The sequence below is a fragment of the Chiloscyllium plagiosum genome, chromosome 19, assembly GCF_004010195.1.
Source record: "Chiloscyllium plagiosum isolate BGI_BamShark_2017 chromosome 19, ASM401019v2, whole genome shotgun sequence".
Lineage (NCBI taxonomy): Eukaryota > Metazoa > Chordata > Chondrichthyes > Orectolobiformes > Hemiscylliidae > Chiloscyllium > Chiloscyllium plagiosum.
In genome coordinates, this window is record NC_057728.1 from 48,774,855 (window position 1) to 48,802,787 (window position 27,933).

The 27,933-nt window shown below is 40.6% G+C and overlaps 1 protein-coding gene across 6 annotated transcripts in view; it reads right to left on the minus strand.

Annotated features, from left to right (window-relative positions):
- The window catches only part of LOC122559768 (RAB3A interacting protein (rabin3)), a 63,891-nt gene extending 36,411 nt beyond the window's left edge, over positions 1-27,480 (minus strand). Inside the window, exons 1-3 of one of the 6 annotated variants that reach the window (XM_043709763.1) lie at positions 27,289-27,480; positions 6,944-7,204; positions 3,296-3,551 (exon numbers count right to left, since the gene is read on the minus strand). In XM_043709763.1, coding sequence (XP_043565698.1) covers positions 3,296-3,551; positions 6,944-7,179 — 492 coding nt within the window. In that variant the 5' untranslated portion in view covers positions 7,180-7,204; positions 27,289-27,480. Of the gene's footprint in view, positions 1-3,295; positions 3,552-6,943; positions 7,205-26,233; positions 26,344-26,777; positions 27,082-27,138; positions 27,225-27,288 lie in introns of those variants that run through there. The other 5 variants (XM_043709767.1, XM_043709766.1, XM_043709765.1 and 2 more) reach the window with 5 other exon arrangements.
- Positions 27,481-27,933: the final 453 nt, after the last annotated feature.

Sequence of the window (27,933 nt, forward strand, 5' to 3'; positions counted from 1 at the left end):
GGTGAATAGCTAAGATCTTTTTCCCAGATTAGAGGAATCCAAAACTAAAAGACAGATTTAAGGTGAGTGGGGTAAGATTTAAATAGGACCCGAGGGACAATTTTTTCTTTAAAAAGAGAGGTTGGTGTGTGTATGGGACGAACTGCCAGAGGAAGGTGGTAGTAGCGGATACAATTACAACATTTAAAAGGTATCTGGATAAATAGGAAGGGTATGGAGAGATAATGGGGGTCTAGATTAGAGTGGTGCTGGAAAAGCACAGCAGGTCAGGCAGCATCCAAGGAGCAGGAAAATCGACGTTTTGGGCAAAAGCCTTCATTCCTGACCTGCTGTGCTTTTCCAGCACCACTCTGATCTAGACTCTGATCTCCAGCATCTACAGTCCTCACTTTCACCTGGAGAGATAATGGCCAAATGCTGGCAAACGGAATTAGGTCAAATTGGGATTTTTGATCAGAGTGGACAAGTTAGACCTAAAAGGTCTGTTCCGTGTTGTTCAACTCTATATGAAGGGTAAATCATGTTTGATTATTCTAAGTTCTTTGAAGATGTAATAAGCAAGATGGAAATTGAGATCTTGTAGATGTAGTATATTTGTACATCCAGAAGGAATTTGATAAGGTGCCACAAAGATCAATACACTAGATACTATCACATGGATTGGGAATAACGTATTAGCTTGGATTGAGAATTCACTTACCATCAGAAAGAAAAAAGTTGGGATAAGTGAATCTTTTCCAGGTTGGCAAGATGTAACAAGTGAGGTGTCATAGGATTCAGTCCTCAGACCCCAACTAATTACAATCTACATGAAGGCTATGAATGCAAGGAGAGTAAAGAACTACAGCTAAATTTGTAGAGGACACAGAAGAAGTGGAAAAATAAGTTGCAAAGAAGAAATTAAAATATTTACAAAATGGGTCTGGATAGTTTCAATGAATGGGCTAAAGTTTGGCAGATGACATTTAACGTGGATGAATGAAAGTTTATCCATTTTGGTTAGAGGAATAGAAAAGCAACTTGTTATCTAAATGGAAAGAAGCTAAAGTTCTTCAGTAGAGGGGGATCTGGGAGTCCTCATGCACAAACTGCAGAGAACTAGTATGTAGTTACAGCAGGTATTAAAGGAAAGCAAGTGAAATTTTAGCATTTACCGCTAAAGGAAGAGTATTAAAGTCAGGTCGTTTGCAGCAACCGTGCAAGGTATTAGTGAAACTGCATGTTGAGAACAGTGTATAATTTTGTTCCTTGAGGTGTTTTTTTTATTAAAAAATACATTCATGGGACATGGACATCGCTGGCTGGCCAGCATTTATTATCCATCCCAAGCTGCTCTTAAGATGGTGGTGAGCTGCCTTCTTGAACCACTGTTGTCCACATTCTGTGGATTAACTCTCAATGTTGAAGCAAGGAATTCCAGGATTTTTACTCAGCAACAGTGATATATTTCCAAGTCAGGATGGTAAGTGGACTGGAGAGGAACTTTAACGTGGTGGTGTGCTCATGTATCTGTCTAGTTAGAAGTGTTGTGGGTTTAGAAGATGCTATCGGAGGACTTTTGGTGAATTTCTGCATTGTATCTTGTAGATAGTTCAAACTGCTACTACTGAGTGTCAGTGGTGGAAGGGGTGAAAGTTTGAAGATGAAGTGTTTTGTCCTACATGGTGCCAAATTTCTCAAGTACTGTTGGAGTTGCACTCATCCATGCAACTGGGTAGTATTTCAATTCACCCCTGACTTATACCACGCAGACAGTGGACAGGCTTTGGAGAGTCAGGAGTTACTCACTGCAGTATGCCTAGCCTCTGACTTGCTCGTGTAGCCACTGTGTTTATGTGGCGGGTCCATTGAGTTTCTGGCCAGGTGTAACTCCAAGGTTGTTGTCAGTAGGGGATTCAGTGACGGTAACACTGAATATCAGGGGCACTGGTTAGAATGTCTCGTATTCATGGTCATTGCCTGACATTTGTGTGGTATGAATGTTATTTGCCACTTGTCGGCTCAAGCCTGGATATTTTCTAGATCTCATTGGACTGCTTCAGTATCTGAGTCGTCGTGATTGTGCAATGTTCAAGACCAATCACTGGGAACATCCACCTTCTGTCTTACGATGGAGGGAAGATCATTGATCAAGCAGCTGAAGATGGCTGGGCCAAGGTCACTCCCTGAGGACGTCCTGCAGGGATGTCCTGGAGCTGAGATGACTGACCTCCAACAACCACAACCAAATTCTTATATGCCAGGTATGACTCCAAAGAGCACAGGTTGCATCCCCTGATACTCATGTTTCCAGCTTTGCTACAGCTCCTTGATGCCACACTCAGTCAAAAGAGCCTTAATGTCAAGGGCTGTCGCTCTCACCTAATGTCTGGATTTCAGCTCTTTTTTCCACGCTTGAACCAAGGCTATAACGAGGAGCTGAGTGGCCATGGCAGAACCTAAGTGGCATCTGAACAGAAAACAAGTGTGGTTGCTTTACAGGCAGCTTAGGAGGTTCGCTAGATTGATTCCAATGAAGAAAGTTTTACCTTGAGAGATTGAGCAATTTAGGCCTGTATGCTCTCGAGTTAAGCCTGAGGGGAGGTCCAAGTGAGTTCGTTAAGATGTTAAAGGGAATTGACAAAGTAGATATACAATAGAGGCCTTCCCTTGTGTGACAATGTAGAACAAGAGGCCACAGTTTAGGATAATGAATAGCAGATTTAAAACTGAGATGAAGAGAAATTACTTCTCTCCAAAGAGTAACAAGTTATAGAAATTCATTACCCAGGAGTGATGAATACCAGCACTTAAGGAGAATAGACAGATTTTTAATTTATAATGAGTTGAAGGGTTATGAACAGCAGACAGGAAAGTGGAGTTCTGACCAAGATGAGATCAGTCATGATCATAATAAATGGCAGAGTATGCCCGAGGGGCTGAATTGCCTGCTGGTACTCCTAGTCATGTTCTAAGAGGAGGATTGCAGGTGGCAGCTAGAGAATGGGCTCCAGAGCAGATACTGAAAACAATTGCTACAGCTTCCAATATTCAAGTGGAGAAATTTCTGCTTCTGTAGTTGTTAAGTGAAAAGAAAATTAAAATACAAAAGCAAACTTCCCATTTGCAAAACCATAGTAATAATCTCTCTCAAGCCAGCAATGGCATTCAGACAGAAAACTAAAAGTCATGAATAAACCCAACCATTTATTTTAGTATCAGCTTCATTAAATCTTTGCATTATATCTTTGTAACTACCATTTATGATAACCCTGATTTATAAATATATTACCTTTGACAGTAAAGATAACCTTACCCTCTGAGCTTTAGCAAGTTCTTCTTTTAGTCTTTCGTAGCCTTTCTCCCTGACTTCCAATACAAAGGGACTTCTCAAATGAGACAAACTGTCTGTACTTTGGCCCAAGGCATCTTCTGCATCTTCTTGCACTTCATTTGCGAGTACACCTTGTAAAAATTCCACCTCAGCACGATGATTGCCAATATCACTCGTCTGATGTTTTGATGAGCCGTACACTGTTCCAGAAGTGGCACATGACATTGAGAACTGATTGCTGGAATCATTAATAACATTATGAATAGATGATGAACACTGATTTAGGAAAGTATGAAGAATTTAGTAGAGTCATAGAGATGTACAGCATGGAAACAGACCCTTCGGTCCAACCCGTCCATGCCGATCAGATATCCCAACCCAATCAAGTCCCACCTGCCAGCACCCGGCCCATATCCCTCCAAATCCTTCCTATTCATATACCCATCCAAGTGCCTTTTAAATGTTGCAATTGTACCAGCCTCCACCACATCCTCTGGCAGCTCATTCCATACACGTACCACCCTCTGCATGAAAAAGTTGCCCTTAGGTCTCTTTTATATCTTTCCCCTCTCACCCTAAACCTATGCCCTCTAGTTCTGGACTCCCCAGCCCCAGGGAAAAGACTTTGTCTATTTATCCTATCCATGCCCCTATCCATGCCCATAATTTTGTAAACCTCTATAAGGTCACCCCTCAGCCTCCGACGCTCCAGGGAAAACAGCCCCAGCCTGTTCAGCCTCTCCCTATAGCTCAAATCCTCCAACCCTGGCAACATCCTCGTAAATCTTTTCTGAACCATTTCAAGTTTCGGAAGGAAACCAGAATTGCAGGCAATATTCCAACAGTGGCCTAACCAATGTCCTGTACAGCCGCAACATGACCTCCCAACTCCTGTACTCAATACTCTGACCGATAAAGGAAAGCATACCAAACGCTTTCTTCACTATCCTATCTACCTGCGACTCCACTTTCAAGGAGTTTTGAACCTGCACTCCAAGGTCTCTTTGCTCAGCAACACTCCCTAGGACCTTACCATTCCGTGTATAAGTCCTGCTAAGATTTGCTTTCCCAAAATGCAGCACCTCGCATTTATCGGAATTAAACTCCATCTGCCACTTCTCAGACCATTGGCCCATCTGGTCCAGATCCTGTTGTAATCGGAGGTAGCCTTCTTTGCTGTCCACTACACCTCCAATTTTGGTGTCATCTGCAAACTTACTAACTGTACCTCTTATGCTCGCATCCAAATCATTTATGTAAATGACAAAACGTAGTGGACCCAGCACCGATCCTTTTGGCACTCCACTGGTCACAGGCCTCCAGTCTGAAAAGCAACCCTCCACCACCACCACCCTCTGTCTTCTACCTTTGAGCCAGTTCTGTATCCAAATGGCTAGTTCTCCCTGTATTCCATAGTTAGGAAGGCAATTGCAATGATGGCAATTATTTTGCAAGGACTTGAATATAAAAGTAGGATGTACTTCTGACGCACTACAATGCTCTGGGGTCAGGTCACATTTGGAGTAGTGTGTGCAGTTTTGAGCTCCATACCTCAAGATGATGTACTGGTCCTGCAGGGAGTTCAGAGGAGGTTCAGAATGGTCCCAGGAATAAAAAGCTTAACAAATGAGGAATGTTTGAGGACTCTGGGTCTATACTTGGAGTTTAGAAGGATATCGGGAGTGGAATCGAATTGAAACTTACAGAATACTGAATGGTTTGGACAGAGTGGATATTGTGAAGATGTTTCCATTGGTAGGAGAGACTAAAATTCAAAAGGCACATTCTTAGAGTAAAGGGAAGACCTTTTACAATGGAGATAAAGAGAAACCTTTTCAGCCAGATTGGTGAATCTATGGAATTCACTGCCAGAGAAGGCTGTGGAGGCCAGGTCATTGAGTATATTTAAGACAGAGATAGATAATTTCTTGGTTGTCAAGTGGATCAAGGGTTACAGGGAGAAAGCAGGAGAATGGGATGGAGAAACTTAACAGCCATGATTGAATGGCGGAACAGACTCTCTGGGCTAAATGGCCTAATGTCTGCTCCTATGCCTTATAGTCTAACAAAATTCAGCCTATTCACTCTGAAGTGCGAAACTTTACAGGACCACAGAATTAGATTAGATTAGATTAGATTCCCTATAATATGGAAATAGGCCATTCGGCCCAACAAGTCCACACCAAGCCTCCAATGTGTAACCCACCCACACCCAACCCCCTAACCTGTATTTACCCTTGACTAATGCTCCTAACACTATGAGCAATTTAGCATGGCCAATTCACCTGAAATGCACATCTTTGCACTGTGGGAGGAAACCGGACCACCCGGAGGAAACCCATGCAGACAAAGGGAGAATGCGCAAACTCCACACATACAGTTGCCCGAGGCGGGAATCAAACACGGGTCCCTGGCGCTGTGATGCAGCAATGCTAAGCACTGAGCCACTGTGCCGACCATTAAAGGTATACCCTGCACAGTTAAATTAATAACAGATTGCTGTTGCACAGCTATAATGAGATTGTTCGGTGTTCTAATTTTTCTGTACATGCAACAAAATAACGGTTACAACTAGAAGCAAAATTTAAATACAGGATTATTTAGATTCAGGCCCTCAGGATATGGGACATATTTTTAGCACTTGACAGCTACACCAAACAAATTCTCCATCTCCAAGGTAGCAAAATACAACAGTTAACATGACCTAAGCATGAAAGAAAAAAAAGAATTTTCTGCAAAATGAAAACCAACATTGCAGCAAGTTGATACAAAAACATTTGAAAAATTGCATAAAATGTATTTTCAGTGCACAATTATTGCAGTTATGAATCTCAAACCTCCTTGCCTAAAAACTATATCACTTACTCAGCAAACTGCCATTGTTTTAAAATGAAATTCTCTCTCATTTTCTACCAAAATTTAAAACAGTTCAGATTCCCAAGTGTTCTCTAGCATCTCATCTAGTTGCCTGTGTTTAATGGGGGTGCTTACAATTAGTGCCATGGGGGCCATCACATCCAAAGTTAGATCCACTCCTCCCCTGCTGTGCATTGAAATGATTCAAATAATTTTTGAGATGGAGCCAGAGTGGAAAACTTGCTGGCATTCCCCTAACTCAAGGGTGATAATAGTCAACTGTAGCATTCTAAAACTACCCTGTGGAATCTTCCTTGAAGATTTCTACCTTAGTTGCACTTTTATTTACCAAATGTCTCACCATGATAGGTGGCCAAATATTATTCAATTAAGATACAACCTTTTTACTATTGGCATAGAACAACAACAGCTTCACAGGAGGCTCCATAGCACTGAAGACGTCAGAGAGACAGGGACGAAAAGTCTGCAAATCAACTTCCCAGCTCGGCGAACATACCAACAACCATGAAAACCAGCTCGCAAGCTACAAATCTTTAGACAAACCCTGAATAGAGCAACAAAACTTAAACATGAATGACTGCCATTAAAACTAATCTGCTAAAAAGGACATTTCCAAAATAAAGGCCGTGCTCTGAAATTACTATTTTTCTTTCAAAAATACCCATTTATCCCTTATAATTTTTTTTGCTTCATCAACAAACATAAGAATATCATTGGTTACAGCACATGATCAAATTGGAAGGTTAGACATACCTGACATTTCTTGACTCTCCACTGCTGAGATGTTGAGAGGATGGATAAATTGGCTGTGTAGGAAGATCTACAGCAACCAGTGTAGTGGGTTGAATTGGGGTTGAGCTCACCAATGAAAGAGGGTGATAAGGAAGCTCTGAAGTAGCAATTTCTGAGGTCTCCAGTTCAGGGTAACCTGGAGAGGAAGGTGAAGCCAAGTTCACCTCATGGAAGCCTTCAAGAGTGTTGCTTGCCATAGCAGTAGGTTCATTATAACAAGCCCTAAATAGGTAGAAAAGATAAATTTTAAAAAGTCTAGGGAAAAGGAGACCCCCAATAACATCCAATTAATTTTAATGTATTCATTAATCTCTTAACAGCAAAAAAAGTAGCATGAAACAAGCACCTCCAGCTTGTCCTTAAGTAGAACATTTTGAATTAACCACACTAGTAAAAATAGCAAGAGAACCTGACAGAAATTCAAATTTTGCAGTAAACCAATGAAAAGCAGCCGTGACAGAGCAATAGCCAGATAGGCACCACCCTGATATCCAGGCTAAAGGGAATGCGCCTTTGCTTCCTTAGTTGAGTTGGTTGCTGAGGAAACAGTAATCAAAAATTCTGCATTTTCCCCCCATGTCACTAGTACTTCCATCATAAAGACCACTGCTCTTTCTTTGCATGTAGTTACTAATCTCAGCACCGGTTATAACTTATAATCCTTTCAAATTTAAATCTCTTTAATGTGCACAAACAGGGATAATAATGATTTGCAAATTGTTAAGTGATAAATGAAAATCAAGGTAACCAACAACTAAACAGCAAGACTGTGATAAGAAATAAACAGCTCTCCTGCTAAAGTGCTGTCCTCATTGTATAGTACAATAAAAACAAACATTGAATCTATGAAATTGAACCTACTGTGTCACTAGATTAAAACTTTAACCACCTGCTTTTAAACTAACTTTCTTCTTCTTCTACAGAAGGGATTGAATCTGCTTCACTAATTATGGTTCTAAAGCACTGGTCATTTTTCAGGACATTGCATCATCGCATCATATTAGTCCAAATGCAGTGTTGATACAAAAATACAGATCAAATGTTTCAGCAAACATGATACAGAAGGTTATAGTTTTTGTAGTGTGAAGCCAGAAATTAGGTTGTACCCTGCCACTTTTGTAGACCTGCCTTAATATTAGGATTTCTTAGTAAAATTCAAAGCACATTCGTGTTATACGGCAACAGCACCAAAGAGGTGAACCAAGTATTTCCGTTTCTCTTCCATTCATTGCAATCACAATTTAATAAATTGTCTTTAGTAAAATTTAGACTGTCTGACAATAGCAGCTTTAAAACTTAAGTTTTCCACATGACTTTTACAATTAAAATTTCATTTATAAGAGAGGTATGACTTAAATGGAATGTTCTGGATCAGTGGTGCTGGAAGAGCACAGCAATTCAGGCAGCATCCAACGAGCAGCGAAATCGACGTTTCGGGCGGCTTTTGCCCGAAACGCCGATTTCGCTGCTCGTTGGATGCTGCCTGAATTGCTGTGCTCTTCCAGCACCACTGATCCAGAATCTGGTTTCCAGCATCTGCAGTTATTGTTTTTACCTCGTTGATTTTAAATGGAATGTTGTTAATGGCATTTTATTTTCATAGGCTGAAACAGTGTGAAAGGAAGATCAGGGGTAGAAAAATGAGAAAGAAGAGGGTAAAGCTTGGCAGGTGACCCTCGTCAGTCAGGTGGGCACCTACATTAAGAACCCACCCCCAACTTGACTCTCTCTTTTCATAGACTTCCCCTTACCACACTGAAACACACTGGATTACACGTTTCCTGATCTGGGGGACTGCCAACCAGGAAGTGAAATTTCCATCCTGGTGAGGACAGAAAAGCCATTTCCAGCTAATTAACACTCCACCGAGCATTAAATAGCTCACAGGCTTCAACAACTGAAGAGGACAAATTCTCTACTATTCTTCAGGTGGTGGGGTGACAAACAAAAAAATGCACATCTTATAGTTTCACACTCAATAGTCAGGAGAAAACTCATTGTAGCTTTTATTTTAATTTTGTTTGCCACTGCTACCTTTAATAGTCCAAATCAATGAAAGCAAAAACATAAATGTGGAAGCTATATAATAAAAACTTTAGCTTTATTAAAAACGTCACCAAACTGAGTTAAATATATTCAGTTGGGATTCCAGTTATGAATTTATTAATGCAGAGGCAAAATTGTGAAAGCACAAAAGTAACTTGTTTGTGACTTGCAACAAAAAAATTGCACTTGGCCCCAGTTAGATCTGATGGGCTACCATAAAAATCCACGGTATCCACAGAATATGGCCCATAACCTACAGATCCTTCAATAAAAGGAAATTTAGTTCTGGAGGAATTACTTAATAAAGTAGTTTTATGGGTTCAATAATAAAACTAGGGTAGTTTAAATTGGGTGTTGAAAACAGGGTGCATTTTTCTTTGAGCTGTTTTTTGAACTTGCCCAGTTAGGCTGTTTTGTTAATGTAATGGCAACAGGGATCATAATACATCATGAGACTTAAGGTTTACAAGAGTACAACCCAGTAAAAAAAAAGACTATCTGGTCTGGTCCGTAACATGTGTACAGTAGCATACACTACAGGCAAACAGAAATCTCACAGGTGATGCCCTTCTCACCACCAGCTAAGCTTGTTGGAAAGTTCTGCTGATGAGATATTCTGCCAAATTACTTTGGCAGTCTGTTCTAGGAACAACGTGACGGGATCTACAATACATGTTGATCACTTCCTGATGGATTTGCTGTCAAATATGTTTTCCTTGCAAATTTCTCCACAAAGGACAGGTGACATACAACGACCCAACTGTTTGGAGCACTCCGTGGCAACGAGGCTAGTTCCAGCCTTTCCAACAGTGGGGACAGGTAACAGACCTAAGGGGCAACTTTTTCACACAGAGGGTGGTACGGGTATAGAATTAGCTGCCAGACGAAGTGGTGTAGACTGGTACAATTGCAACATTTAAGAGGCATTTGGATGGGTATATGAATAGGAAGGGTTTGGAGGGATATGGGCTGGGTGCAGGCAGGTGGGACTAGATTGGGTTGGGATATCTGGTCGGCATGGACGGGTTGGACTGAAGGGTCTGTTTCCATGCTGTACATTTCTATGACTCTATGGTGTTTGCATACGATGGTCAATGAAGAACTTGATGCAGCCAAACACAAACAAGTGGCCATCAGCGTGAGGGAGGTATTAGGTACAGCCTTCCCACCTTACCTAGAGTTTGTATATGTTGCATATGTTCGGACACAGACCACCTTAGACCCCTAGATAAGCGGACGATGGCTTGGATGACTGCAATGGCACAGGTTCAGGGAATGGGATAGACCTGCACCGCATACAACACAGAGCTCCTCACACCTAAACACCAAGCTTCTACCTGCAATGGAGAGGGAAATGGTGCTCTTAAAAGTCCAGTTTCAACCTCACCTTGGTGATGCATTCCTCCCAAGATTCTGTGCAAGCTCCTGCCCGTCCAAAGCATGTTCACTGAACCTTCAGGTAATCTGTCCTGATGGTTATGAGATAACGGATCAGTTGGCCCAGTTCCCAAAGAGTGTGGCCTTGCTCTTGCATCAATTTATCTTGGCTTCAGAGGTTAGTTCAAACTGGTCACAGATGCTAATAGAGATGCTTCCTGAAGAAGGGCTTATGCCCGAAACGTCGATTCTCCTGTTCCTTGGATGCTGCCTGACCTGCTGCGCTTTTCCAGCAACACATTTTCACCACAGATGCTAATAGCTTGCACACTTATAGCCGATCTAAAAGGAAAACAGAGAGGCTTTGATCTGCAAACCTCCGCTGCCTGGAATAGGCACCCATCTCAGGCCTGCATTTTTCCTAATAGATTCAGCAAAGGGCTCTTTACAACATAAGGCAGGAGAGCGTGGGCAGCCCTGCCGAACTCCAGATCTGATTGGGAAGCTTTCTGATTCCCACCCATTGATTGAGTCTACATAAATGATCTTGGTATAGAGCAGTCTGATCCAATTGCAAATTCTCTCCCCAATGCCCACTACGGGCAGCACTTCCCACACTTGGCTGTGCGATATTCTGTCAAAGGCCTTCTCTTTATATAGGATGAGGCAGGCATCCACCTCCCTATCTTGCACTAAAACAAACGTATCCCTCATGAGCCCCACGCTTTCAGAGATTGTTCTGTCCAGTAAAGCAGGTTGGGCCAGGTTGAATGACCTATCCTAAAACAGACCTGACCCTGCCAGTGATATCCTTAGTGAGGATTTTGTATCAGCAGTGAAACTGGTCACCAATTCCTCATTTTCTCCCACAGACTAGTTGAAAGTAATAGAGATTTTGATACCAGCAACAGGTGCATGTTAATTTAAAAAGATAGGACACAGCTAAGTCAACTCAATATGATGTGAATTTTAGAGTTTTACCTATATCTGTTTTTTGGCTCACTTTCAAAACAACTATGTTAGGTACAATAAACAATTTAAATAAAAATTCCCTGTCTATTGGATCTGTTGGCAGGTCATCCTTTATTTCCTATTTCTATTTGTTTTAATGAAAGGGCAGGTAAGAGTTAGTCTGGGGTACATGTAATTCATTTCCAGACTGAGTAAAGTTAGCAATTGTTCTTTCCTAAATGACATTAGTGAATGAGATGGCTTTAACAACAATCCCAAAATTGAATAACTGAGACCAACTTTTCATTTTCCAGAACTCTTAAACCAATTTTAAGTTTCAAGCTCTTATGGTGCAGCTTGAACAGAATCTCTGAACTATTAGTTCCATCTTTCATATTATTTGCCAAGTACAAAGAACTTATGGTCCTTGGTTTACAAATCTACAAAGTTCATTTTACAAGATCAATGAACAACGGTTTGTTGGACAGACTGCAGGTCAGGAGCAAAACCCTTGATTAACTGAGCAGAACTGAAAAGGCTCAGCTTGATTCAGCAAGGCCAAGCTTTAGTTTTACATCATAAGCTCTGCTAATAAGAGCCTGTAGTTCTTGAATCCTGTGGATCTCTCCTTGACCAGTTCCATTCATTATCTACACTGTAAATTCAAAAGCTGAAGAGATGCCAAGTCACTGTCAGACAATAAATTTGCAACATAGACATTGCTGTTGTGAATTTCAACACATTCACGTGGATTATTGCCCCAACTAAAGCCAATTATGTTGAAAATGTATACGCAATAAATATTGTACTTAAAGAGATCTGTTTGATGAATGGCGATTTTGTAAAGGAATTAAAATTCCCAAACTATTTTCTACTGGCACAACTACACATTAGGCTGCTAAATTAACCACATTGCGGAGATCCCATATTTTACAATACTTAGGTCATATGCTACAGCAGAGGTTCTCAAGCCTTTTGCTACTGATTAATTACAATGACAAAAAGCAAATGGTGCTTGAATAGAGGTTTCATGCTTATTAACTTAATATCTCAATTCCGAAGGATTTCAAAGACTCTTAGGTAGTACTGGTGTACACATTATACACTTTGGGTAGAGCATATCTTCACTTTTAGTGCAATACTGCAATATTAATTTTATAGTTTTGAAGTGGATGACAAATTATTCATCTGATATCTATATTAATTCTTCACAATTACTTTTCTCTATTCTTCATACATTAAACTTGCTCTTCCCAAAATCGCTCCCATTATATTTGCGATTAGGTCTGGCACCCTGTCATACAGTTGTTTTCTTGGACAGAGATTTGTTGCGGTGCAGGTTTGCCATTGTTTCTCAAAAGGAGTGCAAGAAACAAATTACAGCAATGATATGCCCGCTATAAAACAGATCAATTAATACCTACAGAAAAGCAGGCCTAAAAATAATGGTGGATGCCTTCAAACCTTTGATTTCAGAAACCCTATGCAAAGATGACTTTGGGTCATGCAGCAGCCTAACAACATGCCATTACAACTGAACTGCCTGTCTGTAAAAACAACTGTATTGAAACAGAAAGGCTTCATTTCACGGTGAAGTGAAATTTAGTAACAGTAATTGATGTAAAATAAGTGCATACACAACTTAGTTAGAAATTAACATGGAAAGGAAAATGGAAACACTAACAGCTCAGTGGGTAATGAGATTTCCTAGTAGGATATTAACATAGGGTTTGAGGTGCCAAGGTTCACTACCTCAATTCTGCAGTGTGAGCTGCAATTGATATAAAGAACTTTCCCTTGCATAGCTTACGTAACTTTCTCAGCCCAAGGAGCAATATACTGACATCAGCAGTTGGTTCAATTGTTAGGCCATTTGAATGACACTCAATTTAAACAAGGAACAACCACGTGAACATTGGCTTTGGCAGCCCCAAGTTACAATGAAGCTGTACACCACAAAATGCAACAGGAAAGGGGAAGCAGAAAATCCTTGCATTAGATCAATTTATCAACTACCACAACTAAGAGAGCCGAAAATCATTATTTTGCACTATTCGCGCTGAACATAGGATTTGGGAGAAGTAGGCCCTTCAAGCCTGTCCTGCTATTTGATAAGGTCTAGATTGTTGTCCTACCAGATTGTTTTTGATGTTGCTGAAATATTTCTAATCAACCGGTTTAGAAATATTATTACAAACATCTTGAATCAGTGGAACTTGAACCAGATCTCTGAGCTCAGAGATAAGGAACACTACCACTACACTAGAAAGGCCTATAGATATTTTAGTCAACCTGTTCAGATATGCTAAGACACACGTCTGAAACCTGTGGGACTTGAACCTGGATTTCCTGGCTCAGAGGTAAGGACATTAACAGAGCAAAAGAATCCAGAATTCACTTTGTATACACACAAAAGTAATTACTAGGGGGGTCAGTGTTCATAACTTCAAAAGTGAGTTTCAGCAGTCCAAGTAACCTAGTCCTGCAACTAAATTATGGCCCAATAAAGCAGAGACCACACAAATCAGAATGGGTGAAATTGACAAGCTGTTTATTACAAGCAATATAGCTGGGAGAGAAATTGACGAGGCTGACACAGAACTGACAGTCTGTACAGGTAGATCAAGCGTTCTGTTCCCTTGAGCGGAGGGTGAAGCCAGGTTTTATAATTAACCTTATTGTACAAGACTCTTAAAAACGGGGAAAAATACAATGTATTTGGAAATGGAGTAATCTAGTTACAACGATGGTAACTGGAAAACAGTTATCAGAAGAATGTCCTGATTCATGGTACAATGCAACATCCTGACAGTAGCAATGGGTCAGGAGCTTCCAGTCTTTTTTGCAGGTAGATGAGTAAGGTGCTTCCATTGTTCCTGTCATGAGAGCAGTGTTCCTGTCCCAAGAGCAGTGTCCTTGGTGGTGTCTCTCTGTCTGACCTGTTCTTTGTGTGGCTTTGGTAATGCTGGCTTTTGAGACTGCCCTCGGGGCTTTGCGACAGTTGTGTTGATCTGGTATTGTTTGTGGGTGTTGGGAAGTGTATTCCTTGGCTGCGAGTGCTGTCTGGTTTCACTTGTCAGTCAGCTTGGTCATGAGGCATTCTGGGTGTTTTTGGTATAGTTTGCCAAGTTTGCTTTCCTATGGCCTGTGTGTGCCTATTATGGGTTGGGTGGGTGGCAGATCTTCTCCCACAGGCATTAATATTCTGGTTGAGCCACAAAAATCGATTTGCTATTTTAGTAAAAGTACAGATTCGAAGCTATAATCTAATTTTCTGATTCAGACCATTAGAACCTAACATTCATGCTTAATGTTTTCTCAAACACCTCGATAAGTACTTATATTGACTCAGTACAGGCATTAAAATTCATCTTTTCGCTCAAAGTACAATTGATATAGAATTACAAGTAGATATTCACAGACACGTTATTGATCTGCTTTCAAGCCAAGTTATTTTGGTATTATTTGGTACATTTATTACAAGTTTACAAATTACTCAGGGCACAAGAAATCAAATAGCACTGAGACAATGACACTGTGCTAATTTCATTGGATCAGTAATCCAAGGACCCAGGCTAATGCTCTGGGGACATTATTAGATCCTTCAACAGATGTGATTATAAAGACAGTCTCAGCAACGATGATCATGAAATCACCATTTATTGTTGTAAAAATCCATCTGGTTGAGGGAATAAAATTTGCTTTCCTTATATGGTCTGATCTATATGCAATTCCAGATGTGGTTGATTCTTAGCAACCCTTTGAAATTGCTGATCCAAATGCTATGAAGTTGAAGGTATGTATTGTACCTTTAAGACAGGAGAATGTTGTTTTGAACTGAGATACTTTAAGCACCTACTTGTATGACCAGATAACAGTCCCAGAGTGTACTGGCAAATTGAAAATATGTAAAATTTGGCTGCGAAGTGGATATCTGAGGTTTGGTTGCTGTTTTGACAACAATTCGAATTTAACCAGTGTAAATTATGCCCCAGGATACTAAAACCCAATCGAGTTTGATCTTATTGTTTTGCCAACATCGAACCAATGAGACAATCCAATGTTGGAGGGCATAAGAATGTGGAAATTTTGAAAATTGGTCAAAAAGCAATTGCCATAGAGAGCGCACACTAACTACCAATATAACATCTTGCTCTCAAAGAAATTAGAACACACTCTTTAATCAAAGGTACCTTTTTATGTACTCACAGTAAAAAGAAAGATGACGACACAGGAAGATCAAAAGCCAGAGAATGAAGACACAGAAGACGACAGAGACTGTGTGGTTTTGAAATTAAGTTTATGTAATTTTAATAAGTATCTCATTGGAACAGCATATTGTTATAGAGTTGGAGGCAGATAGTAAGCAGTTACGACAAGGGGGGGGGCTTAGATTTGTGAATAGTTTTTTGTTTAATGTTCACTTTTATAGTTAGAAAATAAATTGATGTTATTTTCTTGAAACAGAATTTGGGAGTTATTGGTCACTCGTTTTAATAGATTATGAGGAAAGGTGAGCTTTTCTGGGTGTTTGGTTGAATTAACCGAGCAGTTCGCCTCAGTGTTGTAACACGATCATTCAAGCACAATTAGGGAAAGGCCAGTGATGCCCACATTCAATTAAAGAAAAAGGTGCTATTCGAAAAGAAAGCATATTTATTATGTTCATAAAATCGTTATGAAACAGGTCAAGGGTCTGACTGAATCAAAACAATGAGTTCTGAGGGTCACCAGACCCGAAACATCAACTATGATTCTCTTCATAAAGGCTGCCAGACCTGCTGGCTTTTTCCAGCAACTTCTGTTTTTGTTTCTTAATCAAAACTGTGTTTCTTAATCAAAACTGTGTTTCTGAATTTGCAAGTTAAGCATATCTGTGAATGCATCACCACCTAGTTTCGGAACGATTTCACTCCACTGCTTCTGAAGTTCAGCTACCTGCACATTCAGTTCAACCTTCTCCTAACAACTGTGAAATCTCAACTCCAAATGATAGAGGGAGCAATAGACCCCAACTTCAGGAAAGCTCCAAAAGTGGCATGAAGGAAGGAATTATAAAATGTAACTTTATGGTCTTTTTGTCATCTTATAGGCTTGGCAAATATCTCACAGCAAGAACTGGTTCACATCTCAAAACAATTAAAAAGGGCATTGTTCTTTCACTGGAAAGAGATACCTCTATGCATGGTCATTCCAAATACAGCCGAGCATGCAATAATAAAAAAATTAAATATATCTCAGTAACAGCACCTTTAGCAAATTGTTGTAATTCAAGAAAACTAGTTTAAATTCCAGTTGTAGATATTTCACACCATTTCCGCCTCAGTATTTAACCACCAAGTGTGCGAAAGAGGTGCGTCGAGTTCCATTTTTCACTCAACTGGACCAACTGGAATAGCAACTAATTTAAAGTAATGTCAGCATCCATGATGAAGTTAAATTTGCCATCAGATCCAAGACAAGAAAGCAGCAAGGTTGGTGGAAGGAAGCAAGCTAGATAGATAAAGAGTAGTAGTAGTTTCTCAAATGCATATTATTTGCAATAGTATAGTATACTGTGATTTTTGACAACCGCAGAAGTTGCATTCAGGTTTTTGTTTTTATAAATTAGATCAAACTTTAAATAATGCAGTTAGCTGTTGTCTTCAATGCAATCTTTTTGCATCTCATCAACATCTCGGTTCAGTGTGACTTTCAATTTTCCACATTTTCCTTTCAACTTCAAACTCTGGACTAAATTACGTCTTGGTGTAATTGCCCCTAACTCCAACTAACACAGAGGGATGATTTTCTATAGAAAACTAGCATAATATATTCGTTGATATCCCATGGTTGGCTTGCTTGCTGTTCAGAGTTAGTCAGAGATGTACAGCACGGAAACAGAACCTGGGGTCCAACCCATCCATCCTAACCTAATCTAGTCCCATTTGCCAGCACTTGGCCCATATCCCTCTGAACCCTTCCTATTCATAATTGTACCAGCCTCCACCACTTTCTCTGGCAGCTCATTCCATAAACGCACCACCTTAGGCGTGAAAAGGTTGCCCCCAAGTCCCTTTTAAATTTTTCCCCTCTCACCCTAAGCCTATGACCTCTAATTCTGGACTCCCCCAATCCAGGGAAGAGACTTTGACTCTTTACCTTATCCATGCCCCTAATGATTTTAATCAATCTCTACAAGGTCACCGCTCAGTCTCTGATGCTACAGGGTAAACAGCCCCAGCCTATTCAGCCTCTCCCTATAGCTCAATTTCCACAATCCTGGCAACATCCTTGTACATCTTCTTTGAACCCTTTCAAGTTTCACAACATCCATCCAATAGGAGGGAGATCTGTATTCCACACAATATTCTAAAAGTGGCCTAACCTATGTGCTGTACAGCCACAACATAACTTCCCAACTCTTACATTTAGTGCTCTGACCAGTAAAGGACATTTGAAATAAAAAGTTACCAAGAATTATCTTTGCAATTCTTTGGACCAGTTATTTCATAAATGGATCTGTATCTGATTTGCAAGATGTGACAAATGGAATCCTGCAAGGCCTGTGCTGGGGCCTCAACATTTTACAATGACTTTTACATGAGAGTAAACTTGTAGATGATACCAAGGTAGGTTGGATTTGGGGGTTGTTAAAAACAGATATCTATGTTGAGCAAAGAAGCAAAAATATTGCAGATCGAGTCTAATGTGGGACACTAGGGATAACGCTCCAATCCCCTGCTCATCTCTGAACTGGTGGCTCACCTTTGGCAGGAAGAATATAGGAAGTACAGCATTACTTAAACACAAAATGACTGAAGTATTCCAAGGTAGAGAGATTCTGTTGCCTAAGTCACAAAGATAGCATGTCTACAGGACCTAATCAAGACCATTAATGGGACACGTAAAGGTAGCATCTGGTTATTGCTTTCTGTATTTTTAATTGCGAACTGAAATGGGAAAAAACATTTTAAAACCAAGCATTGCTGGAGGACTATTGCTCAGTTTGAAAGCAAGTAACCTGACATTTACTGTAAACACCATAGCTGCTTCTTGAAGCAGTAGTTGAGGTGCAACTTGCAGATGAATTAGAGCCGATGGGCTATTTTTGGAGCTTTGGTCAGTGACAAGTAGCTGATTGCTCTGTGGACTAGCAAACAGTTATCAATGACAAAAGCCTTCTGCTGGCCAACAACTCTGTGATTGGTGATCAGACAGCTGAACAGCTGAAAGCTGTTAATAGGAAAGGGAGAAGCCATCAGATCTTCACCAACTCAAGAACGCTCTCTGCAGCCATAGGGCGGTATGGTGACTCAGTGGTTAGCACTGCTGCCTCACAGCACCAGGGATCCAGGTTCAATTCTAGCCTCTGTTTGCACACTCTCCCCATACCTGCGTGGGTTTCCTCCGAGGGCTCCAGTTTTCTCCCATAGTCCAAAGATGTGCAGATTAGGTGCATTGGCCACGTTAAAGTTCCCATAGTATCCAGGGATGTGCAGGATAGGTGGATTAGCCATGGGAAATGAAAGGTTACAGAGATAGGGTGGGTCTGGGTGGATGCTCTTCAGGTGGCAATGCAAACTCGATGGGTTAAATGGCTTGCTTCCATACTAAGGATTCCTTGAAGAACTACTTTAAGCCTGAAGAAAAGCAGTTTAATTTTTCCATCAGCAGTTCTTGTAAACTGTGACTTTTAATTAATAGATTAGATTAGATTCCCTACAGTGTGGAAACAGATCCTTCGGCCCAACAAGTCCACACTGACTCTCCGAAGAGCAACTCACCCATTCCCCTATATTTACCCCTGACTAATGCACCTAACACTATGGGCAATTTAGCATGGCCAATCCACCTGACCTGCACATCTTTGGACTGTGGGAGGAAACTGGAGCACTCGGAGGAAACCCACGCAGACATGGGGAGAATGTGCAAACTCCACACAAACAGTTGCCCGAGGCAGGAATTGAACCTGGGTCCCTGGCGCTGTGAAGTGCTAACCATTGAGCCACCATGCCACCCCTAAAATTCATCACTGAGATGTCGCTGGCTAGTTCAGCATTTACTACCCGTCCTTAATTGTCCATAGGGCTGTTTAGAGTCAATCACATTGCCAGGTATCAACCTGGATCCGAAATTCAAGTAAATTGAGGAATACTGTACATTTTAAAAAATCTTTAATTTTTGTGACAACTTCAGGAATAGCAGAGTTTGATTTCAGTGTGCTACCACAATTATGTGCAACATTTTCACTACTTAAAGGAAATGAACATAAAAGAAAGGATGTTCTATTTTAGTCTCACAGGGCATTGATGAGACCACATCTCAAATATCACGTGCAGTTTTGATTTCTTTATTTAAGGAAGGATGACCAAGGAGGATAAGTTTGACAAGATGGGCTTGATTCCACTGGCATTTAAAACAGTGAAGAATGATTTGATTGAAATGTCTAAGATACTGATTGGTGTAGACATGTGGATGTGGGAAGAATGTTTGTTCTTGTGGGTCAGTCCAAAACTAGTGAAAATGGCTTTAAAATTAGGGGTTACCCTTGCAGGACATAGGTAAGGAAAATCTTAGTGTTATTTAGGCACTCAAAGCCTTTTAAGATAAATGAATGGATAGATTCTGGCTGGGCAGTAGATGGGAATGTGGAATTCAAAGCACAACCAGATCCGTCACAATCTTAACAAATGGCAGAACAGGGGCTGACTTGTCTATTTCTGCTCCTAGCTTGTATGTTAGCACTAGTTTTTACATGCCCTGTAGGTTTCTTCAGATTGTTAAGTACCATAGATTGTACCCACATTGCCTTGCATGTCCCCCATGACCATTCAAATATCTTAAGATTATAAATGAATTCCATTCACTTAGCAGCTTGTTAGTGACAGGTAGTGCACCATGCAAGCATGCGGCTAATATATGGTATGGGTAGTGCTGGATGCACTTCTGATAACAAGCTGCCAACAGCAATTTAATGTGCTGGCTGTTTGAATGAGTATTTGCAGATATCAACTGTCACTCAAGCTTCTGTGCTGTCTTTATTTATTTAAAAACACAAAGAATAGAAAATAAATTATTTACAGTTGAGTACAAAGCATCAGCATAATTCTCAATTACCAATTGCAAGTTTAGAATGTAAAAGAAACCATTTCAGTTACAAATGCATGTCGTCTTTTTAAGATGGAAAACATCGCAATATTACAATATATTCAGGAAGGAGTGTGTATTTTAAATGTAGTTTCTATTCATTCAGAAAATAAACTTCAAAATTGCAACAGGATAAAAGCTGCTTTAAGTAACTTTTGGGACCATAATACTAGAATCAGAAGTAGGCCATCCAGTCTATATCGTCTGCAATGCCATTCAATAAGATAATGGTTGATCTGATAATCCACAAATTCATTTCCAGTCTTATGTTTCAATAAATTGCCTCCTCTCATCCTTCTAAACACCAATGAGTACAAGCCCAACCTACTCAGTCTCTAAGGAAATTAGACCAGGAATCAACCTAATAACTTTCCCTGAACTGCCTCCAATGACAGTTTGAGATCTTATGGTGCACTTACCACCTCTGAGCCAGGAGGCCAAGGCTCAGGTCCCATTTGCTTTAGAGGTGTATCATAATATCTGAACAGGTTGACTATAAAATATCTATATTCCTTAGGTAAGGGGACTAAATAATGTTGCAATATGGTATGGTGTGTCTAGTGCCTTGCATTGTTTAAGCAAATTCTCCAATGTTTATACTCCATTCCCTGTTACATAAAAAGTCAACAATCCATTCCATTTGCCTTTCCTCTTACCTGCTATACTTGAATGCTGTTTTTTGAGATTCATGCACAAGGTTTCCTAAATCCTTCTGTGCTTCAGCTTTCCTAAGTCTTACTCCATTTAAATAATACTCAGCTCTTCTATTCTTCCAGGCAAATTGCATAACCTCATTTTCCCAGATAGATTCCATCTGTCAAGATTTGTGGTTCTTGGGCGTCACTGGTTGGCCAGCATTGATAGCCCATCCTTGTTTGCCTTTAAGATGGTGGTGAGCTGCCTTCTTGAATTGCTGCAGTCCATTTGCCGGTTGGGATGGAATTCCAGGATTTTGACCCAACAACTGGAAAGGAACGGCGGTATATTTCCAAGTCAGGGTGGTGAGTGGCTTGGAGGGGAACTTGCAGGTGGTGGTGTTCCCAAGTACCTGCTGCCCTTGTCCTTCTAGATTGAAGTGGTTATGGGTTTGGAAGATACTAAAGATCTTTGGTGAATTTCTGCAGTGCATGTTGTAGATTGTACACACTGCTGCTACTGCGTGCTGATGGAGAGATTGAATGTTTGTAGATGTGTTGCCAATCAAGCAGGTTGCTTTGTCCTGGATGGTGTCAAGCTTCGAGTGTTGTTGGAGCTGCACCCATCCAGGCAAGCTAGGAGTATTACATCACACCCCTGACTTATGTCTTGTAGATCATGGAGAGACTTTGGGATGTCAGGAGGTGAGTGACTCACCACAGTATCCCTAGACTCTGACCTGCTCTTGTAGCCACTGTGTTTATGTGGTGAGTCCAGTTGAGTTTCTAGTCAATGGCAACCAAGGGATTCAGTGATGGTAATACCATTGAATGTTCAGGAACGATGGTTAAAGTATCTCTTATTGGCGATGGTCATTGTTTGGCATTTGTGTGGCGTGAATGTTACTTGCCACTTGTTGGCCTAAGCCTAGATAATGTCCAGATCTTGTTGCATTTGAGCACGGACTGCTTCAGTATCTGAAGAGTCGTGAATGATGCTGAACACTGTGCAATCATCAGCAAACATTCCTACTTCTGACCTTATTACAGAGGGAAGGTCGTTGATAAAGCAGCTGAAGATTGTTGGACCTAGGACACTAACCTGAGGGACTGTTGCAGAGATGTCCTGGAGCTGCGATAACTGATCTTCCACAACCATCTTCCTTTGTGTCAGGTATGACTCGAACCAGTGTTTGCCCCCTAATACTCATTGATTCCAGTTTGCCAGGGCTCCTTGATGCCACACTCAGTCAAATGCAGCCTTGATGTCAAGGGCTATCACGCTCACCTTACCTCTGGAATTCAGTTCTTATGTCCGTGTTTGAACTAAGGTTGTAATGAGATCAGGAGCTGAGTGATCCTCACGAAACCCAAACTGGGCATCACTGAGCAGGTTGTTGCTGAGCGGGTGCTGCTTGATAGCACGGTCGATGACCCCTTCCATCACTTTATTGATGATGGAGAGTAGACTGATTGAGCAATACTTGGCCAGTTGGATTTGTCCTGCCTTTTGTGTACAGGACATACCTGGGCAATTTTCCACATCGTCAGGTAGATACCACTGTTGTAACTGGACTAGAAGAACTGTCTGTCTTCTTTTAGTAAGCCAATCTTCTATCCATGTTAAATATGTTAACTCCAACATCATGGGCTCTAAAGTAATCTTACGTACAGTACTTTATCAAATACCTTTTGGAAATCCAAATATATTACATCTACACATCCCCCTTTTTCTATCTTGTGTGTTACCTTCTCAAAAGAACAAAGTACATACAAGTCAGTTCTTGTATAACGGGACAGCTCCGTTCTCACAGCATCCAAACTAATGGGCCAGAATCACATTATAGCCAACACAAGTCAAAATAGGTATGAATGGGACTAACTAACTACTTATGTAAAATACATTTGGAAGTGGATTTTTCCATGTAAAAACAAAATAAATAAAAACTGCACAAGAGGTACCTTAAAGAATTTAGGGTCTCAATATATGTATTCAAAATCAGTCTCTCCATGGTGGTGAACTTACAGAGTCAAAGAGCAAGGAATCTATAGGTAAAACAACTAGAAATTGAGTGTTTTGGAGACCAGTCAATGCATTCCTATTCCTATTTCAAAATCTCTCTCTTTTCTGGTCATATGACTGGAATTCCATTATAATTTGTGTCTCCACACTTGAATCCACAACTGCCAACAAATACTTTTTTTAGGCTAACAGTTACAAGCTAGTTGAGGTGAGACACTGTTGCATGACAAGCTTACAAAGAATTCCATTTTCAATATGCAATTAAAAATAGAAAAAAAATAATAAAAATGGTTGCAAAAAGAACAGCAGGTCAAGTAACAATGACAAAGAGCAGGTAACCTTATGTATGTAGATGCAAACTCTACAGAACTATACAGACAAAACTAACAGGGGTACTTTTGAAACAGTTACTAAGTGGGAAATCAATCCGACCACCTTCCAACCATCTCCAAGTCCAACGAGGTAAAAGATGCTCAAGACAATCACTAGCTGGTAAATATATTCAAAAGGCAAATGGCTAGGAATAGATAGCTGAAGCTAACCCAGTAAAACTTCTTCAAGTTAGGAGTGCTACAGTGCGAGCAATTTTTAGTTGTCAGCTGTTTATTAAACGGACAAGGTGAAGGGAATGACAATATCTGACAGCAATTTCATTACCAGAAGCAAGACATAATTTACAATCTGTATCGTTCTAGTAAGAGTTTTATCAAAACAACTTACATTTAATTAGCATCTCTAATGATTAAACCTCAACAGGCACAGCTGCAAACTAGCTTTATGGAGGCAATTTGACATTGAGTCACAAAGGAGCTATTAGAGGGCAAATGAAGAAACGTTTGGTCAAAGATGTCAGTTTTGAAAGGAATGTTTTAAAGAAGAGGAGGCAGAAATAAAAACTGAGCACTGAGGAACTAAATACCAGAAGCATAGGGCTAAAGTAGCCAATAGTGCAACAATCAAGCATGTCAAGAGAACAAAACTAGGAGTAATTCAGAGACATTACAATAATAGAAAAGGGACAAGACGATGAAAAACTTGGAAAACTGATAAGACTGTTGAAACCGAAATACCAGGCTAGGTGTAAAGTTTTAGGTGAGCTTGGTGTTTTAGACAAAGTGAAAGATGGGAAGTTGGTCAGGGGAACACTGTAATAGTTAAATCTAAAGATAACAAAGACATGCTGATGACACAAATATTACACTCTGATACCAAGATTCTGATTCAACAAACAGTTGCCTGAGAGAGGGGTTAATTCAACGGCTAAGAAACAAAATTTGTAGCAGAGATCAAAACAAATAAAATAAAATGTTAATATACAATAAATTACATGCTATAGTAATCAACTTTTAAGCATCCAGTTGGGTTGAGATAAGATTAAAAAGGATGCTGCCAGGGTTGGAGGATTTGTGCTATAGGGGGAGGCTGAATAGGCTGGGGTGTTTTCCCTGCAGTGTCGGAAGCTGAGGAGTGACCTAATAGAGGTTTATAAAATCATGCGGGGCATGGATAGGGTAAATAAACAAAGTCTTTTCCCTGGGTTGGGGGAGTACAGAGCCAGAGGGTATAGTTTTAGGGTGAAAGGGACGAGATTTAAAATGGACTTAAGGGGCAAGTTTTTCACGCAAAGACTGATGAGTGCATGGAATGAGCTGCCAGAGGAAGTGGAGGAGGCTGGTACAATTACAACATTTAAAAGGCATCTGGATAGGTAGATTAGGAAGGGATTAGAGGGATATGGGCCAAGTGCTGGCAAATGAGACTAGATTAATTTCTAACATCTAGTCAGCATGGACATGTTGGATCATGGAGTCTAAGTCTATAGATGTACAGCGTGGAAATAGACCCTAAGTTACTAACCAAAAAGTAACTAGTTGAATAAGAAAGACAACTGATTAAAATTGTATGAAAAGGGAGAAGTTTTATTTATACACAAGTTGCAGCTGGTCTTTTTCAGACATTTGTTCGTCAAACAGTAACAGACCTGAAACTTTTAATTATGTCTCAGACCCATTGTTCCAAGATGGGATGAAGACAATTTGGAATAATTTGAGATTTTAAAAATATTTTTAAAGTATAATGAAGAACTAATATATTATTTACATTTCTAAGTCAATAACATATCTGACAACTGGAAAGATGGTAGCTTTGTACATTTCCCAGTGGAAAGGAAAATGGAATGCTCACTTTTATTGCTAATAATGGAAGCTGGAGTATAAAAGTCATGAAGTCTTACTACAACTGTACATTAGTGAACCCTTAGAGTACTCTGTACAATTTTGAGCTCCTACTTAGTTTTGTACTTGCATTGGTATCAATTCAGAAAAGATTCACAGTGCTGTTTCATGGTATGAAGGACTTATCAAAAGGATGCGTTTAGCAAGACATACTCCTTGGTATTCAAAAGAGTAAAAGGATATCCTACTAAAACATGATGTTTTGCTTTTTGGGGGCAGATCCTAAGAGAAGGTTTTCTAGAACTAGGCAGCACAATTTTAATGCCATGCTTTGAACTGAATGAAACACAAGATCATAGCTGATCTGAACATGGCCTCAACTCCAATTTTCTACCTGCCCCCAAAATTTTACACTCTTAACAGATCAAATTTTTGTCTAATTCAGCTTTGAAAGTATTCAACTACCCAAATTGTTTTTTTAACATCACCCCCTTCACAAAGACAGCAAATTGACCTTCAATAAATTTCACCTCTACTCAGTTTTAAATGTAGCACATTGAAATTGAAACACGACTCTGAAATTGTGATAATCACATTACTATCGTCACCACAAAAACAAATCAAAATACCATTTTACAAACCTAATCTTCAATATAATTCCCATACTAATCTGAACCATAATACATCTTTTTTCCAGAATTTCTCTCATGTATGGAGATACCTATTGCATATGGAAATGCAAAGGTTTCTCCCACTATTCAGAGTACATACATATTTCATTGTTGTCAACAAATTAAAAAGTAAAAAAAAATAAGTTACAGGAGTATTGTGATAAAGGATGACGACGACAGCATACAATGCCGAGTAGATTCAGAAAGTCAGATGGCTTGTCACCAAACACTATTATAACGCTTACCACCAGGGATTCGTAGGGGCATTCAAGGACACGCAGCGAACTACAACTGCACCGTAAGGGAGCGAACTCAGTGCTGTACTGCAATTTTCGATCAGATCACCCGAATAATTCGGCAATATACAAGCTGTAGCTGATCCGGAAACTTAAAGTCAAGCGTGTTTTGTCAGCTCTACAAAGTAAGATAACTACATACTCTTCATACTATAGTACACTAATTTCTCGCCAAAAGAATGACGACTGCATACAAAATTACCGCAGCTGGCTTCTGTTTTTAAAGAAGCATATGGAATTCGCCTTAATTATAAAATATGCATACACAATAAAAGAATGCTTAAATTAAATTAACTCGATAAGATTTGCAAAACCCCAGAACGCTGTCACGATTAAATGCAAATCTGTTGCAGAATTAACTGCATTCGCTGCTTTCATCAACGTATTTATATTCCAGCCCTATCGTTTAAATAGCGGGTGCAGAGAACAGCTTCAGATTAACTACAGTGTCGGGATTTCTGTGTTTTAAAAAAAACCAAAACGATCGCCCAACCTGATGCACGATTATAGGCGGAGACTCCATCCTCAGCAGAAACATGCAGCAGTGCGGGTTTCACAGCTGCAACAAGGCCGGGAGGGCTCGCAGGGAGAGCCCTCCTTCTCCTTAAAGGGCTGAATCAACAAGGCTCAGCTGTTGGCGGCCGGCAACTCAGTCCATTCATAATAAAACAAAAATCAGAACCTGCCACTTTCCCTTTAACGGACCCAAGTTGGAAATAATGGAACGTCGAGCCGTTAAAACCGTTGGTGATGCGGGACAGAGGGAGCTGCATTAACAGGGCCCCACAGATACTGCCCAGGACTCCTCAGGTAAAAACATCAGGTTTCATTTAACGTCACAGCCATTTCCTCACCTAACACCTGCCAAACAATAAGTCTTCACCTCAAACCGACATGTCGATAGGTATTTTTTCCCCACCTTCCCTCCTCCTTCGGCCACCTCAGTCACCGTACCTTTCTATCGACCCCCCCTCAACTTCCCTCCACCTGTTTTCACCATTTACCTCTCGGCTTGAACACCTTCACCAAACCACTGCGGCTGCGCAATAGCGGCTGTTTCTTGCTCATTTCACCGTCCCTGTGTCTGTCTACTACGGCTGCGCATTCGCAACACTTGTTCATCCCATCTACGCCTGCGCTTTTGTGGTAGCGCGGTACTAGTTTTCTCTTCCCGCCCGAAATGCTCATTCCCTTTCGTCTACGGCTGCGCGGTACCAGTTTTCTCATCCCGCCCGAAATGCTCATTCCCTTTCGTCTACGGCTGCGCAGTACCGGTTCACCTCTGGCCCACCCCGAGCCTGCATGCGGCTGCGCAATACCGGCGGTATCACCGCCCTCCCCCTTCCGCTGAGCTTGCATGCAGCTGCGCAGACACCGGTCTTCCCCTACTGTGTGCGGCTGCGCGGGCACGTAGAGCTGCTGCTGTCGCCTAAGCAGGGAAATAAGCAAAATGTTGTGAATACTGGTAGTTCGAGATAAAACCAAAAATACTAGGAACACTCTGTAGGTCAGATAGGATCTGTGCGGAAATATCAGTAAAGGACCAAGGGGAGAACAGAGAGCAAGAATAGTGAAAGAAAGGGCATGGACAAAGCAGAAATGGGAGACTAGGAAATTGAAGAGAAAAAAGGAAGATAATATTTGGGTTA